General features: G+C 40.3%; 1 protein-coding gene across 2 annotated transcripts in view; it reads left to right on the forward strand.

Annotated features, from left to right (window-relative positions):
- Positions 1-18736, forward strand: part of SV2C (synaptic vesicle glycoprotein 2C) — a 134497-nt gene that overhangs the window by 103486 nt on the left and 12275 nt on the right. For both annotated transcript variants that reach the window (XM_042454228.1, XM_042454227.1), the window contains 5 exons: positions 3280-3368; positions 4696-4860; positions 6731-6864; positions 9037-9240; positions 10040-10199. In XM_042454228.1, the coding sequence (XP_042310162.1) occupies positions 3280-3368; positions 4696-4860; positions 6731-6864; positions 9037-9240; positions 10040-10199 (752 nt within the window). The remainder of the gene's footprint in view (positions 1-3279; positions 3369-4695; positions 4861-6730; positions 6865-9036; positions 9241-10039; positions 10200-18736) is intronic.

Consider the following 18736-nt stretch of genomic DNA (forward strand, 5'->3'; position numbering starts at 1 on the left):
CTTGACCCCTCCTCCTTGTCTAGCTATCGTCCGATTTCTCTTCTTCCCTTTCTTTCTAAGGTTTTGGAACGGGTTGTCTATTCGCGCTGTCTTGAGTTTCTTGAAGCCAATTCCATCCTCGATCCCTTTCAGTCTGGCTTCTGCCCAAGGCATTCTACAGAGACAGCTCTCACCAAGATCTCGAATGACCTTTTACAGGCCAAGGCTAATGGCCTTTACTCTGTTCTCATCCTTCTTGATCTGTCTGCAGCCTTTGACACCGTTGATCACTGTCTTCTAGTTGATATACTCTCTGACCTTGGGTTCTCAGACTCTGTTCTCGACTGGTTTAGATCTTACTTGTCTGGCAGATCTTTTGCAGTGGTTGCAGGAGGTCAGACTTCTTCTCCTGTTCCCTTATCTGTTGGAGTTCCGCAGGGCTCTGTTCTGGGTCCCCTTCTGTTTTCTCTCTACACACTGTCCTTAGGAAAACTCATCAGCTCTTTTGGCTTTTCCTACCATCTGTATGCCGATGAAACCCAGCTGTATCTTTCCACCCCTGACCTTTCTCCAAGGCTTGAACAGCAAGTTTCGTCTTGCCTCACAGCTGTCTCGCAGTGGATGCGCCATCGGCGTTTGAAGCTCAACATGTCCAAGATGGAGCTTCTTGTCTTTCCTCCTAAGCGCACCCTTCAACACTCCTTTTCTGTCTCTGTGGACAACATTTGTATTCAACCAGTCCAGCAAGCCTGCAGTCTTGGTTTTATCTTTGATTCTTCTCTGTCGTGTATCCCTCAGATCCAGACCACAGCCAAGGCTTGTAGATTCTTTTTATACAATATTGCCAAAATCCGACCATATCTCTCCGCCTCTACTGCCAAGATCCTGGTCCATGCCCTAGTGATCTCACGACTTGATTACTGTAATGTCCTCCTGGCTGGGCTTCCTCTTTCTCACCTCCGTCCTTTAATCTCTGTTCAGCATTCAGCTGCACGCATTATCACTTCCACCCACCGCTCTGACCACATCTCTCCTGTGTTGGCATCCCTTCACTGGCTCCCATTCCCTTTCCGCATTCAGTATAAACTCCTGCTGTCCACGTTTAAAGCCCTCCATGGAATGGCCCCTCCCTACTTATCAGACCTTCTTTCTCCTAACCTTTCCACTCGGGCCCTCCGTTCTGGTAGTCAAGGTCTGCTGTCTCAGCCCAGGATTTCCTCTGCCCCATCTCAGATTCGCCCCTTTTCACTTGCTGCCCCTCACTCCTGGAACCTTCTTCCCGCACAAGCAAAAGCCATCACTTCTTTAACCAGCTTCAAAACGGAGTTGAAAACCATCCTGTTCAGAAAAGCCTTCCCAGGTATTGCATAATTGTCGCTTACTATTTGATGTTCTTGTGGTGCCTGTTTATTGAACCATTTCCTGTATTGCTATGTACTGTATATGTATTATCCTACTTGAGAGTATGTATTTTCCCTGGAAAATGATTAACCATCCATTATGAAGCCTCGCCCTCCCTCCAGTCCATCTGCCTTGGTCCAGGCCTTGGAGGTAGAGAGGAACTGCTGGACCTCTTACCCTTTCCCTCCACCACTCCCTTCTCCTTCTGTGTCTTGTCTTTTTAGATTGTAAGCCCGAGGGCAGGGAATCGTCTAACTAAAAGATTGTATGTACAGCGCTGTGTAAATTTACAGAGCTTCATAAATAAAGGTTAATAATAATAATAATAATAATAATAATAATAATAATAATAATAATAATATTTCATGCTCCTGTGTTCAGTAGGAATATTTGTTGATGCCATTTTATTTTATGATGGCCCTTTATGCTGCCTGACTTCCAAGAACCTAATTTAGTATGCATTATATCCTCCTAATTTTTAATCAAAACAGTTTAGTGAAATATGGCTGGATAAAGTCACTCAGGATGCATCTGCACTGCTGAAACAATCCAGTTTGATGCCAGTTTTACTGCCATGGTTCAATGCTATGGAATTCTGGAAACTGTAGTTGTGCTCATGGTTTTCACACGATGTCAGGATGAAATGTGATTAAATTGCCCTTATCCCATGAATAACCAGGCAAAAAACAGCAGCAAATCATTCACAGGATTTTCCCATGAATGACTTTTTGCTGTTTATTGCCTGATTATTCCTTGGTTATTCATGGAATAATGCTCTTGTGTTAATCTCATTTTAATCACATTTTAATGTCCATTGCGCAATTTTCACGGGTTAATCACTGTTTTAAATCCACCTTTCTCCTGTGTGATAAACTCCTGTGTTAGTTCCTGTCGGCTATGAATGCATTTAGGCCAAGGTAGTCCAAAGTTTTTACATGCTGCTGTAGCTGATTTCTGGAAATGAATTCTATCACCTGAACAGTGATATACCTAGAGTATTTTAAATGCTGGATTTAATATTTTACAAAGGCCCCTTATGGTAGTCATGTGGATTATTTCATTGATGAAATATGAAACTGGCATTTTCCCTCATTTGCCCTACTACCATTTCATACTTTCCAACTGCTTGTGTATTTCTGACATGTATGGGCAAAATAAATAAATAAATGCAAACTCTTTGTGAATTCTAATGAAAACGAGAATGACTTTGGGCATGTTAAACTGTTTTAAACCAAAGTATCATGAGACTACAAGAAAAAAATAGACTTTTGTTCTGCTTTTTTGATGCTAAACACATTTATGTACATAAAAATTAGCATCATTTTGTTGTAGAAAATGTCTGGTTGGTGACACTCTAACTAGAAAGAAAGGATGATGTGATCTGTAATAGCAAACATTGAAAAGTCTTAGCATGCCCATAAGTCTAGGGCCTGACATAAGTCCTGTTTGCAAGCCCCCCCCCCCATCATGTGCTGCCCTGGTGCTCTGATATTTCAAAGAAACATGGACAATTCACAGCTGTCAGTTATCAGAGAATAAAAAGGTCATCCCTTGGTGTAGTTTTCTTGTGATAAATGATTATATAGACAAGTCCTTATATTAGACATTAGCTTTTAACAGTGCATAGACCTGGCCTGATAATTCTACCACTTCATATCTGGTTCTCTAAGGCACATACTCTAAGCCAGGAGTGAGAACTGTGTGACCTTTCAAATGTTGAACTGCAACACTCAAATTCCCTAGCTAGCAGAACCAATGGTGAAGCATGCTGGAAGTTGCAGTCCAACAATATCTGGAGGGCCACAAAGTTCCCACTCCTGTTGTATACCTACATGTCTTTTTTATTTTTAATTAAATAGAGTTTTAGAAATAAATGCTAATTTTCTTAATCTATCACAGATTTGGTTAACATTTATGAGGTGTTTCACCTATCCAGTCAAAGACAATACAACAAAACTGGCAACAGTATGGTTTACGCTTTCTTTTGGGTAAGTTTAGCAAGACAACCTACAGTAGTTACAGTGGATTGTATTAGTTTTGTTGCATGATAATCTTACTATCAAAGAGGCTCAACAGACTGCCCTGAAAGGGTGGCATCCGTTTTTGCTCCTGAGGGACACCTCAGCAGCCAAACCATGCAGCCTCCTTCTAAACCAAAAAGAACCCACTAAAAGCAGGTTATTTTTGGTGTGCGCAGCAGATGTCATGGTGCACATGGTGCACTGTTGCACTGTTGCACGTCGATGATGCAAGTGCGGCGCCACGACATGCAGATGCTGCGCCGCGCTTGCATCATCATGGTGGCCCCCACGTGGATGGTGCCACCGCTGCATGGTAGGGCTCAGGAACATGCAGTCACGCCACAATCCCGAGCCCTAAAATCGGCCCCAGACTGCAGCTTTCCGGCAGTCTGTACCAGGCCAAAGTGTGGTAAAATGGATTGGAAGTACTACTGAGTTTTACTTGATGAAGGAAATTCCATAAAAAGATATTTTTTGTTCCACTTCCACAAATACTACTATACAGAGTCACCCACTAAAGATTAATAACCAAAGATTCAGGATAGATCAAAACAGAAGATTACGTATTTTCCGGCGTATAAGATGACTGGGAGTATAAGACGACTCCCAACTTTTCCAGTTAAAATATAGAGTTTGGGATATACTCGCCATATAAGACTACCTCTCTTCCAGCGCACACCAAATAAAAATTAAAAAGACATAAGATTTGATTTCAATATGATAATTTTAATTCAAATGCTTATGACATGCAGGTATCTAGGAGGAAAACTTGTTGTATACAAAGCCTGCTTGGACTGGATTGTATACAAAGTCCACAGATTCTCCAGTCTGGCTCGGAAGTTTCAGTACCCACCCTATAAGACGAAACCCGGCGTATAAGACGACCCCTGACTTTTGAGAAGATTTTCCTGGGTTAAAAAGTAGTCTTATATGCCAGAAAATACAATACTTGTTTTCATTAATCACAATTAAAATTCACTATTGTTTAGCACTGAAATCACACAAAGGCGAGGTTAGTCTAAATCAGGAGTGGCTGCTCGAAGATAGTTGGGAAAGAGCAGAAGCCAGAGATGGAAAGCTAAGCTTGTTTTTATTAACACTGCATGTTGTATTGCATCTGAATGCAGCTTGTGTATTTTAAGATACTAATTTTTATCAGTGTGTCCAGGAAAACACTGGCTATGCTACAACTCAGGTACCCATTGTGGGTTTCAATTCATTGTTAGGAAAACATAATTCTGACATATTCCACCAAGGCTACATTTGTTCACATTATACCCATTGCTCTTCACAGCTACTATGGATTGTCAGTCTGGTTTCCAGATGTCATTAAGCATCTACAAGCAGATGAATATGCTTCTAGGAGGAAGAGTTTTGAAAATGAGAGGATAACAGATTTTGACTTCAACTTTACTTTGGAAAATCAAATCCACTTCAATGGGACATTCATCAATGACAGGTTGACATAAATAAATAAATAAATAAATAAATAAACAAATAAACAAACAAACCTTTCAAATCAATCACTTTGTTATTCATTGTTATCCAGACACTGACCTGCCCCCTTATAATGAAGAGTTACTGGCACTTTTCAGTTCTAATATGCTTGGTTTGGGAAGCTTGTTATTTTATATATTTGTTGTTGTTCAGGAAACGCAGGGGGATATTAATGGTCTTATCACATTTTATAGTCACAACAACCCTTTGAAGCAACCCTCTGAAGTATTTCAACCTGAGAAGTAGTAGCTTGTACTTTATATTGTAGCATTGTCTCTTGTTATATTTCAGGAATGTATCTTTTCCATTTGTACACATGGGTGTCAAGACTATAGATTCTGCTCTAACGTGCTGATTGCCACATGTCTCCTCTTCACTTTTTCCTGGAGTCCTTTCTCTTCATTTATGTTAGTCATTGTTTTCTCTGCTTTCAAAATATGATTAGCACTAGCCAGTAATTAGTAGTGAGCCATTGTTATCAAACAGTGCTTTCAAATGATAGGTTTGGAGGTAGTTCCTAGTTAATGCCAATTGTTGTATGGCTGATTGTCACAGTACAATGGTTATGTACCAGGAAAGAGAAAGGATTTTGCATGTAAGAGGAAAAAGATGGCTTATACAGCTGTCTGCCTGGATTCACGGCTTTGGAACTCACAGTTGATTATTCATTACGTTGCCACCATGTGTACTCCCCCTCCTTCTTCCTGCATGCTCCTCTCTATCCCTTCCCTCCTTCTTCCTCCCAAGATTAGCTTGGCCTTGGGGGCTGAGGGGCCTTCCCTCAGTCCGGAGGAAATGAGGCCTCTAATCCGTGCTGGCTGCCATGGAGACTAGCTCCTGGTTGCCCTCTGGGCCCGGAATGCACACACCATGCCCCCTTCTACTGGACTCCCCTGCTTCCCATCTCACCCCTGTCGCCCTGGGGTTGGCTCACCTGAGCTGGCTCCAGAGCAATGGGGGCAAAATGGGGGGATGGAGGATCCTCCTCCCTTTGCCAGCCCCATCGCTCTCTGGATAGCTGAGGGAGCAATGGGCAGGAAAAGGGACTTGGGGAGGATGGAAGATCCTACTCCCCTTGCCTGCCTCTTTGTCCTCTGGACAACCAAGGGAGAGTGATGGGGCAGGCAAAGGGTCCTGGGGGGTTGGAGCATGCACTTGCTATCCATCACCTCCCTGTCCTCCAGTGGCCAGCTCAGCTGAGCCAATCACAGAGCAGCAGAAGATGTTTAGCAAATGCACTTATTGGCTGCGGTGGAGAGGGGGCATGGCATGCGCACGCCAGAGTCTCCATAGCAGCTGGCAGCCCCTGCACCCTGTCTCACTCCCTCCAGGCTAGGGCAATGGGGGGGGGGCAGAAAAGAAGGTGGTAAGGAAGGAGGGGAGGGACTTGAGTATTCACAAAATTTTGAATTTGCAAGGGGTCCCTGAATGGATCCCCCACAAATCCAGAGGGACGGATCCTTGGTATATGCTTGGGTTTGGTTCCAGGACCCCATGTATACAAAAATCCATGGATGCTGAAGACCCATTATATTAAATGGCAAAATCAAGGTTTGCTTTTTGAAATTTATATATATATATTTAATATTATCAAGCTGTAGACATTTGAATATGTGAATAAAGAATCTGTGGATATAGAGGGCTGACTGTACAAGCTTGGAAATCATGGATTGTTTGAATATTTTGAATTATTACTGCCATGGTTTGGGTGATCAGACTGTGACATGTATTGAGCTGTACTGCTGGAGCATCAATTGAAAAAATGTCTCCAAAAAAGATATCTTGCTGTTTATGATAATTTAAGCTGATTGCAAATTATTTCTATTGGTCAGGTTTACCATGATGAAATTTAAAGCAGTTACTTTTCAAGATACACTTTTTAAGAACTGTAATTTTGAAGATGTTACCACACTGAATACTTACTTTAGGAACTGCATTTTTATGGAAACCACTTTTTTCAGCACAGGTAGGGTGGAAAGAAATACCCTCTTTAACTGTCCAGCTCCGGGAATAGAATGGGGGCCATTTTATCAAGAATTTATTACCAGAATATTGTTACAGATGGTACAGTGGGGATTTAGAACAAACCTAAAAGAGAATACAACTTGCCTGCCCTAACCATGGGCTTGCCATCCATGGATTTGGACATCCACGGATGGCAAACCATGGCGGTGCATGCACGCAGCCATGCTGCTATTAAAAACCACAAGACTTGAGGTACTGCCAGGGGCGTTCTGGAACAACAGTTCCCCCTCCCCACGGATGCAAAAAACTGGGACCTCAAGTGCTGTGGTTTTCAATGGTCGTGCACATTCAACCTTGTTAGCCAATAGAGGAGAATAACTGAAGAACTCAGAAGGAAAAGTCAGGGTCTGTCACTGCTCCCCTTCCACAGCATCTGTTGCCTGAGGTGATTGTCTCTGTCTATGCTGCCTCACTAAGACAACATCTGTAAAAAGATTTGGCTATAGAGCTGCGATCCTCAAACCCTTATTAATATTTAATAATTTTGTTGATCTGCATCTCTACATATAGATCTATATCTACATCACTGTGTATGTGTTATTATACAAGAATAATATATTAAATAAGAAACAAGTTGCTGCCCTTTCATGACATTCAAAATAAAGTGTTCAAGGCAGTTGTCTCATCCCCACCCACCCCGCCAATGATGGGGGTGGGGTTGATTGTCAAGTTTGTAAGCCACATTCCACACACTGTGTCTTGAGACCATGAGAAGAGGCCCTGCTAATGGTTCCTTCTAAGAGACATATTATAGGTACTGTCCACCCTCCCCTTGCTCGGGGGGGATCCGTTCCGGATTTCCCCATGTAAGGGAAAACATGTGGATGCTCAAGCCCCATTCAAGTGAATGGGGTTTGGGCCTGCAGCGGTGCACGGTGTGTGTGCCATGAGTGAGCACACCATTGCTTCTTCTGCCGCACGGCACCACTTCATCCAGCGCAGCTTCCAGCATATGCTGGAAGCCACGTAAGAGGTGCCCGCATATGACATGGGCGCACTGTAATACAATATGCAGAGGCTCCTTTGTAATGACACCCCACCTCTGCCTAGTTCTGTACTGGTTTAAGAAAAAGGTCAACATATTCATGGCTATGTTGGCTGTGCAGCAAAATACAACAAAATACACAATGCAGGAATATCTTTATTGGCCAAACAAAATGCAAAAAAAATAAACCATGCTACCTTTGGAAGCTTCAGTGGCTTCTTTGTCAGGCAGAGATGTTAGAAATCTTACAGAAGAAGAAAGGTGACAGTGTTAGTCACAGGCCTACATTTTGTCTCAGATGCTCTTCACAGCTACTGCCCCTGCACTGAGATCCCTACAGATCATTTTAACTGATAAAAGAAATAACATCTGAGATAAAATGTAGGTCTGTGACTCTAACATTGTCACTTTTCTGTTGTATGATTTTAAATATCTTTGCATGATGAAGAAACCGGTGAAGCTTTAAAAGCTTCCATGGTGCATTTGGTTGGCTGATAAAGGTATGGCTGTTTTGTGAATTGTGGCTATATCTGTGCTACAGAATTAATGCAGTTTGACACCACTTTATTGGTCATGACTCAAGGCTATGGAATTTTCAGATTTGTAGTCTGGTGAAATATTTTGCTTTCTCTGTCAGAGAGCTGTGGAGCCACAACAAGCTACAAGTACCAGGATTCCATAGCATAAAGCCATGGCAGTTAAAGCGGCATCAAACTGCATTATTTCTGCAGTGCAGGTGCAGCCTTAGGAACAAGACTCTTCTGGGTTATTTAATCTATTATACTTGTATATTGTTTTTCTGTTAAAATAGCCACAGGGATTTTCAGTAGCTGTTCTTTATAGAATGGTAAAACACATGAATAAACCAAAGTTAAATGACATAGCAATAAGAAATGCAATTTGAAATCAGAAAGTCATACTTATGAAAGCATCAGCTGCCAATTACCCATTAAAAGTCCTGAATTTTGTAAAGGGTTTAATCTTATACCTAAGTATAATCATCATCACTGTCATCATTGAGAAAAACACTGTCATCATTGAGAGTATTGGTATTTGAAATGTTTTAAAATCAAATATTTTCACAACTATCTGATATTATTCTAACTGTCACCTTCTCTGTTTCCATAGATCTTGAACCATATAAATATCCTGGCAGTGAATTTATAAACTGCACATTTTATCACAACAAGACAGGATGTCAGATCTCCTTTGATGACGATTACAGTGCCTATTGGATTTATTTTGTTAATTTCCTGGGGACTTTAGCAGTATTACCAGGGAATATTGTCTCAGCTCTTCTGATGGACAGAATTGGGCGTTTATCAATGTTAGGTATGCTTTTCATTAAAATGGATTTTAAAAATATTTTAAGTGCTTACAAGACATGAAGTGGGAGAGGATTTTACAAAAAATATTTTCAAACAAACTTCCTAGGTAAATAGAAAGCAAATTTAGTTAATTCTTTTTATAGTTTCAGTATCATCGTGCATATTACATATGTCTCAGTGGCCTTATTTCTTTTAAGCCCGGGTGGCACATTGGTTAAATGCCTGTACTGCAGCTACTCACTCACAAACCATAAGGTTGTGAGTTCAATACCAGCGAAAGGGCTCAAGCTCAACTCAGGCTTGCATCCTGCCGAGGTGACTAAAATTAATACCCATATTGTTGGGGGCAATTAGCTTACACTTTTTAAATGCTTGGGGAATGCTTAAGTGGTAAGAGGCAGGTAGTAAAATTTCAACTTTGTTAGCAACAGAAAAGTAAGTTCCTTGAGATCCAGAATATAGGCCTATGATTCTGGCATCATATGTTAGCTTTTTAACATCTTTGCATAATGAAGCAGCTGGTGAACCTACTAAAACTTGCATAATATATTTTATGCCAATATATGTCTACTCAAAAGGAGGTCCTAGGAAGTTATAGGACTGGTAAAGGATTGCAACTTTAATTTTTTTCCTCGGACTGTTTCCCACAACCCAACCATTCCTACTACCAACTCCCTCTGGGGGCTTGTAGAAAAAGATCTGGCTACTCATTTCTTTTTGCCCTATTGGAAAGCCATCTTGATGATGTTGGAGAGTAGGATACTGTGACAAAACCAATAGTAATTCTCACTATTTGTCTACAGGTGGCTCTATGATTCTTTCTGGGATTAGTTGCTTTTTCCTATGGTTTGGTACAAGTGAATCCATGATGATAGGTATGCTGTGTCTGTACAATGGCCTCACCATTTCAGCATGGAATTCCCTCGACGTCATTACTGTGGAACTTTATCCTACAGACAGGAGGTATATTCTTACATTCTTGATGTGCTTTATGCCCTTTATGAAGCATAATTAAGAAAATATGTCAGTCATAGATTAAATGGGCAAATTTTCTTTTTCATTGCTAGCTGAGTATGCTTCTGTGTTTTGAAGAACCTACTGAGTAATCATAAATAAAACAGCCTTCATACTGGGGGGAAGTAAGCAAAGGAGCCACCTGGTTATTTGTAGGACTGATTATATTTGACTTACTTACAAATTAAATCGACATATAGATGGTATATTTCCTGTACATTTCTGCTGACATTGTTCACTGTTAGAGACAACGTACTCAGCTACTCAGTTTGGATTAATCCAGTATGGCTGTTGTTCCAGTCAGCCACACAGCAAACAGCAAAGGTTGACCTTTGGTTTCTAGATTAGCAATGTCTTCTCTTGCCATGATTGTTAATAATAATAATATTTGGAAGCAAAGGAGGGTAATAATACTAATACTACTAATACTAAATTGTTGCTGTTACTGTTATTTTTTACCCATCTCTTCCCAAGGCTTGAAGCAGGGTACAACATAGATTAAAACACATAAAACCATTTAAACACATTGGAGTTTATTACACAGGGAAAAATTGGAAGTTTAAAATGGTAAAATCCCGTTATTAACTCACTATTGCGCAACTGGTTTTCACATGCAAAGCTCTGTTATCCCATGCAGAATCTGAGATCAATCTGCACTTACGAGCAAATGTTCTAATGGTTTTCACACGACAGGACCAAATGTGCCTCCATCCCAATGATAAAAGTGTGTGTGCGGCGGTTTGTGCGCAACATTATGCGAAAACCATTTGTACAATTGGGCCTAATATGCTGGATAACCATGTGTTCTGACCTTTTTAAACTTCCAAATTTCCCTGTATGATAAACTCCTTAGAGTTAAAACACATAAACATAGGGCATATTAAAATCATCCAGCGTAAAAAAATTTTTTAATCCTTATTTAAAAATTAAACTATCCCAATTTAAAATTCATAGTTTAAAATTGATTGGGTAGGCAATGAACCCTTTAGATCCACAGCTTCTCCCAGGTGTGTTCTCTGCTGGAGTTCCCACTAGTAGTAGCTGATGATTTCTGTGTTAGTGGTGTGGTGAATCACCTCTTTGCTTTATTCCAGTTTTTAAAAGAGGTATTCAAGGTGGGGAACCCTATCTCCAGGTGACATTTAGCATCATGGAGAGTTCCTTTGAAGTTTGAACTTCAGTTTGGAGAAGATTTTCCACTGCTCAATATCAGAATCCCCAGGTACCACTGATTCCAACATCCGCGAAGGAATTCCTGTGCACCTTTCCACACTCTCATAGAGGAGGATTGTGAGGTCTCTCAAAGTATGCTCTTATCTTCATGTCCAGAAAGAGGAATGCAAAAAACAACAACAACAAACAGAAACCTCAAAACTATCACTCCTGGGATAACCTCCAAGGGACTACTGAATTAGTAGAGTCCCTACTAAGTTTTAAACGTCTATATTTCATCAGTGTATGCAGTCCCTCTGCTGATACAGATATCAGCTATTTCACACTGTCCTTATGTTCATAATTAAAGGGGGAAATGGAGGGGTAAGGAGACAACAAATCTAGTAGCATATTTAAGATTAAGACATTTATTTCAACATGAGATTTGTGAATATCAATCATTTCCTCAGATGCACTAATGGAATACAATATTAAAGCTTCAGTATTGTACCACTGTATTCCCCATCACTGGGTATGGATGCAAGAGCTGAAGAAAGTAGATAGAAAGAAAATCAACTCATTTGAAATGTGGTGCTGGAAAAAAGTGCTGAGGACAGCCATGGACAGCAGAAAGTAAACAAATACATGCTAGAGCAGATCAGGCCAGAACTCTGCCTGAAAGCCAAGTTGACTAAATTTAGGCTGTCTTATTTCGGCCACATAATAGGAAGACAAGAGTCACTGCTAAATACAATAATGCTAGGAAAGGGGAAAGGCAAAAAGAGGGAAAAGCCTCATACTAGGTGGATAGATTGAATCAGCAAGGTCACAGCCCTGAGTCTACAAGATCTCAACAATTGTTTTCTGTTTGAGTGTAATTTAAAAACACACACGCCCTTACTCATTGTTTACTAGTGGATTCTCCCCCCCCCCAATACATGCTTTTCAAGTTTTCCCTTCAACTAGTCTCCCTTCTTTGTCGTAAATATTATTTATACTTTATGTATAATCTTATCATGGGGGGGGGCAGTTTAATATTATAATTTTGTAGACATTGGCACAGCATGTTTCTACTGCCATCCTGTGGAGAGAATATGACATTGTTCCAATCTTGTTTTTCCCACTCATGGCATATAATGTAGCCCAAAAGCAGCATTAGTGTTTTCACTGTATTTTTATTCAGCCTCTTTTTATAGATCAATTTCAAATCTTGTTGTTTGCTTTGTTTTGTTACTCTGCTTTATTAATGTGAAAGCTCTGTTGAGCTGTACAGAAGCTATAGGTTTTTTTTGCGAGTTTTTTGGGCTATGTGGCCATGTTCTGGAAGAATTTATTCCTGATGTTTCGCCTGCATCTGTGGCTGGCATCTTCAGAGGTTGGTTGCATGGAAGTGAGTGGGGGATATATACTGTGTGACCCTTACTTGTGAGGAAGTGATTTACATGTTATTCTGTGTTTTGGTCTATTTTTGAATGGCAAAGCATCAGGGTGGGAGGATATGCAGGAGGAGATATATATATATATATATATATATATATATATATATATATATGTCTATTTAATTAGCAATCCATTTTCTGAACATGGCCACACAGCCTGAAAAACCCACAAGAAACTATGTTGGCTGTGAAAACCCTCAACTTCACATTATACAAAAGCTCTTTTGAGCTATAATTAGTTTGTTTGTTTTTTCCACCAAGCATATACAAAACCTTGTCAGTACAGTGCACCTGGGCTGTACGCAGGCACACCATACACGTCTTCAAGCTTATGCTGAAGCCACACAGCCATTAACCAAATGGTGCACTGCCGTGCCACAAGCACACGCCCCATTGTTTACAATGGGTTGCAAGCATACATAGAATTCTCCTTACGCGTGGGGATCCAGAACAGATCCCCCGCGTAAGGGAAGGGCCCACTGTATTACTGATAATCTGATTAAGGCTGCAGTCCTAAAGTGAAGGAGCACTAAGGATTGAGCAGTCTCAGGGGCTCAGGTTATCTAAAGGCTTTCAGCTATTGTTGGCAGGGCTGTTGGGCTATTTGTTAGTTCCCCTGACTAAACTCCTATGGGGCTTTTCTTTTTAATTTTTCTAAAACATTTTAAAAATAACACTCCCTCTTTTTGAAAATAATAGAAAGGGATTTATTCAACTAGCTGCACAGCTCACAGACATTTCTTCCCATACTGAGCAGCATGGTGAAGGTTATGTTCTCTCCTGTGACCACCACCACACTTTTCACACTCCCTGTCATTTTCGGTGGTTACCTTTCCAGTTAGAGGAAGGGCCAAGACAGGGTATTCAAGATGGCACCATCCTCTCTGAAGCTGGTGCTTTAACGGCAACCTTGGAAAGATTTCTTTTTACAACCTAAAAATGTTCTGTCTCTTCCTTTTATTCCACATCTTATCTCTCATTGTCTTGGGAACCTTACGAAATTAAAGGTTGAAGTGATGGCCAAGTTTTCTTCCTACTTCAGTGATTGCAAAACAAGAGTAATAAAATGTTATGTCCAGGATATTGCAATTGCATATATGGAGCTTAATGCTTCACACATTGCTCCACACCTCACAATCTCCAGGGTCCACTACTGCTGCTTTCTACTTGCCTGGCTGGAGAGGGGAGAGTGAAAGGTAGAGGCCACTCAGGCTACAGAGAATGCTCATTTCTCTTCCCCTTGCAGCTGAGACTGTCCATTTCTTTGTTCCCAGAGTGCTCCCCCTTCCGCTTCCAGCTAATAGCAACAGCAGACCCCCCCCCCCCCCGCTTGACATCTGCCAGGGAGGAAATTATGGACAATGCAATAAGCCATGAATAGTTCCTTGCCACCTGTCCAAAAGAAAACAAACCCATGTAACCCAGAGTTAAACATGTGTACATCATTAACAGGATTCCAGCAAATATCATTCTTCTCTAGAACATTTTGTTCTTTCCCCCTCCCCTTTCATTCATTTCTTTCCCCCTCCCCTTTCTACCTAGAGAAGAAGAACATGGAATTTTACCCCACTTCTGTGGCCACTACTTTCCCTAATTTTTCTTGGCTGTTTTATTTGTAGACTACTGTGATATATTTTTCTTTAGATATGATCTCATGAAAGATTTATATGTAATATAATCCTGATCATTTCAGTCTGCTGCCTTAAACTTGCACTCTGCAGTAGCTGATTTCAGATAAGCTCAGCAGGTAGAGCTTTCCCCTTTTTAGCCTGTAAAATACAAGAAACATCATGTTTTCATAATGCATTCACTCCAGTTTTCTAGCTGTAGAAGCAGAAGCATCTCTTTAATGAAACCTTGTCAGATAAGCTATTCACAAAAGCCAGATGTTTAATATGTATTTATTAAAGTATAACCTCCAACACACAATCTTGTGATCTAAATAAACATTAATTTGATTCCTAAGAAAACAATTGCCCTTCCCACCCACTGGAGATTAGATAATAATCATGATAACAACTAGCAGCATTTCATATCAAGTAACTCAACCAAGACCCAAAACATGTAGGGCTACAGATGATAAAATTTCTAATCTTTCATTCAGTTGTATGAATGTACAAAACCTCTGTCTATTATTATGGAAGGCTACTGGCAGAGTATTTTATTTTATTTCTTCATTAAAACATTTATATCCTGCCTTATATCATGGTATCTCAGACATTGGCATACTTAGCTTCTTTGATGCCTGGAGTGAAGAGAGGGGAGTGTGTGGGCTCCTCTGTATCCTGAGTCAAAATAGTGCTGCTGACTTTGGGGGCAAAGGTATGGCTTTTTGCTCCACTTGAGGCAGCAGAATGGCTTGGGCCAGCTTTCCTTGGAGGCCATGCCACTCTGGCAGAGACACACAGACCAGTGAGACTGGCTTTTTTGACTGAAGTTACTTTAGGCAGAGCCGGACCAGAACCAGTGAGAAGTCATTCTTTCATATGGTGTCTTATTTTAAAACAGCACTAAAAGACCTGTCTCTGCTGGTTGGCCTATCCCGATGACTTTGAAATTATGATTTTTCAAGTTTGTATTGATTCTTTTGAATTTGTATTGGCTTTATATACTCTTTTAACTGTGTCATGTGTTTAATTTATTGTTGTTCCCTGCCTCAATCCATAGAGAGAGGCGGGTAAAAAATAAATAGCAGTAGCATCCCCAATCCTCTGTGACCCACAGTCCTCCAACACATCTCCACAAATGGAAGAGAGAAGTAAGGAAAAACATTGCTAATTCTCATCTCCATTAAGTGCCCACTAAAAGCATTCTTTCAGGCACAAAGTCTCTCAGTGCTGCTCACCACTTGAGACACCTTCTGTTCTGGCAGTGGAGTTTATCAGACAAGGGAAATTGGAAGTATAATCCAATGGCAATCTGAACGCAATCATGGGCTTTCACGTTACTGCATGATAACCCACTACACACAAATTTGGGCAATGGGACGTCAGTCCGAGGGCAATCATGGGGTTTCACGTTATTGCATGATAGACTGCCACACGCAAATTCGGGCAATGGCATGCTATTTTTGGGCAATGGGGAGCCAGTTCGAATGTAGTGAGCATTCATGTAATTTTGCTAAACTAGCGACTTTACGTGAATGCGTTCTGGCCCCACTTTCTTTTCATTCGAAATTAAGAGAAATTCCTCTGGTGTGATAAACTCCAGTGCCACCCTTCTTGACCCTGCAAACTGTAACTCTGGTATATCCTCTCTATTGGTGTGGTTGATGAGGAGCCCTGACATCCTGCTGCCCCAGTTGAGTCTTCCTGGTCTTCCCTCCCACCCTTTCACGCCTAAAGAAGGCCTGGGGCATCATGCTCTCAACCTTCCCCGACCTCCCTAGAAAAGGGATAACTCTCTATTTTGCACCCCGTTATTGCCAGCTCCCATTGCCTCACCCTTGCTAACCCACTGATCTCAGGGATTCATATAAGTGAAACAATATAAGCAGATTAAAACAATAAAAACTAATTTAAGTAGACTAAAATGTATTAAACAATTTAACATGTCCCCAAGGGCTTTAATAAACAGAAACTTGGTGCTGGAAAGAATACAACATTGGTGCCAGTCTAACGAGAAGGCATTCCACACACAGGGCACCTGTTTCTATGTCTATTGTCTGTATATTGCTCCCAGTACTGAGAGACGAAGGAGAGCCCCTTTATCAGATCTCAGTCAAGCTCTTTCCCATGTATTGAAATCCCAAGTCATTTGTGGCCTTGAATGTGACCACCAGCATCTTGGATTCAGATTAGAAGTGAATTGGCAGGCACTACTGAGTAGACAATACAGACTAGGTGGACAAATTATCATAGGAAAAGGCAGGACTTTGAGGCTGATGGCTGTTACCTTTTCTTGGTTGTAAAAACATAACTTTTATTTTTTTATTAATGTAAATTTCCATACTATAAAATGACATATAAGGATAAGTTATAAATGCAAAATAAAGTAATCTAAACTACTAACTAAAAACTACTGGAAATAAAGTGTTCAGGTATTGAGATATTCAGCTTGGTCTGTCAGAGAGCTCTGGTACCACACCTCACTGCAAATCCCAGGATTCTGTAGGATACAATCATGGTACTTAAAATGTGTCAAACTGCTTTAATTCTGTGGTGTGAACATCCCTGAGTCACCTTGGACAAGTCATGCTCTCTCAGCCTCAGAGGAAAGTAATGGCTAACTCCCTCAGAACAAATCTTGTAAATCTTATGAAATATTCACCTTGAGATTGTGATAAATTGGAAGTAAATTGCAACAAGTTGGGGAAGGTTGCTGTTGTGAAGACACACAGTAAGATGCCACAGGGCCAAATCAAATGAGATGAGAACTTGAAAATGTTAATTCGTCGGACTGCAGCTGGAAAAATAAATGTTCTAAGCTCCAGATGAGATATTACAGAAATCCATTATTAGACTCTTGTCTCTAAATTTTGTGATTTGGAATTCCTAATTCCACTACTGAGAAGGTGAGGATTCAGCCCTAAACCCTATAGCATTTTTTTTATTTGTTATTTTATTCATTTTATTTATTTGATTTTTTAAAAAGTCCTCTGAAATTGAATCTCAGGACATCATCATGCCACTGCTTTGGCATGTATTCATTCTTTTCAAAGGTGTTTTTTAATCTGTGCTGTATGGGAGAATTTTCACTGAGAAAGCAACATGGGTGTGTAGGAATAGACTTTTAAAAAATCCTCTGTGGTCCCAGGCCAGATCTTGCATATACTTTGCTATGCTGCCACCCACTAGCAGTCCATGGACTGCTGTGCATGGATCAGTGCAGTGTACAGCAGCATGTAAAAGCCAAATCGCTTGACACAGACTGTCAGGAATATACAAAACGCATCTCATGTTTGAAATCATGAATGATCCACTCAGGTTAGCTTTGTTAGGAATTTTTAATTGAAGAAGGTTCTGTGTAAAACATCTAGTAAATAAACTGAAAAGGAAACCCTGTCAACCAACAAGTAACAAAATATTTCACATACTCACACACTACTTAAATCTGCAGTAAAACAGCCATCACAACATAATACCAATATTTTCTTTTAAAAAGTATTGCCTTTTCAACACAGCATAATTAAGCAGGGAGAGGCTATTTTGAAATGTATGCAAGTGCTTTAAGCATATGAGTTTTACTGAAGTGTCTAATCTGTTCTTACCTGTTGTTGTTTTTTTGTTTATTTCCAAGATTTATATATCTCCCACCTTTCTCCCACAATGGGATTCAAGATGGGTTACAATATATTAAAAAGACAAAGCTAAAAAATTGATTAGATAAGTAAAAAAATAAATTAAATACTACTAACATTAAAACATAAACATTAAAACAAACATTAAAACATAAAACAGTATCGTTTAAAACAGTGAAGAGCAGGAAACGTTAAAACAGCACACCACATTATTCAAATAAAATCTACCCACCAAATGCCTGCCTGAATAAAAATGTCTTCAGCTGCCAGTGGAAACAGAGGAGGGTTGTTGTGTGCCTTAAAGTTGATTCCAATTTATGGTGACCTTAATGCAAAAGTATCACAAGGTTTTCTTGCAATATTTATTCAGAGGGGGTTTGCCTTTCCATTCCCTCTGAGGCTGAGAGAGAGAGAGTGGTTTGCCCAAGTTCACCCAGTGGTTTTCTGTGGCTGAATGGGATTTGAACTTATCTGTTGTTTCCAGCACAGATTTATGGGTATAGTGTCAGTCTTTCTAACACATATCTTAACACTGTGTTTCTCAGACTCCTTTCTTTTAAGTCTACTTTATTTTCTACAGTCCATAGCCAGCTGTTTAACAGGTGATTGAATGGAGCTCCTTTCTAACTAAAGAAATGTTGTTCAAAAAATTGATG

This window comes from Sceloporus undulatus, chromosome 2 (assembly GCF_019175285.1).
Source record: "Sceloporus undulatus isolate JIND9_A2432 ecotype Alabama chromosome 2, SceUnd_v1.1, whole genome shotgun sequence".
NCBI lineage: Eukaryota > Metazoa > Chordata > Lepidosauria > Squamata > Phrynosomatidae > Sceloporus > Sceloporus undulatus.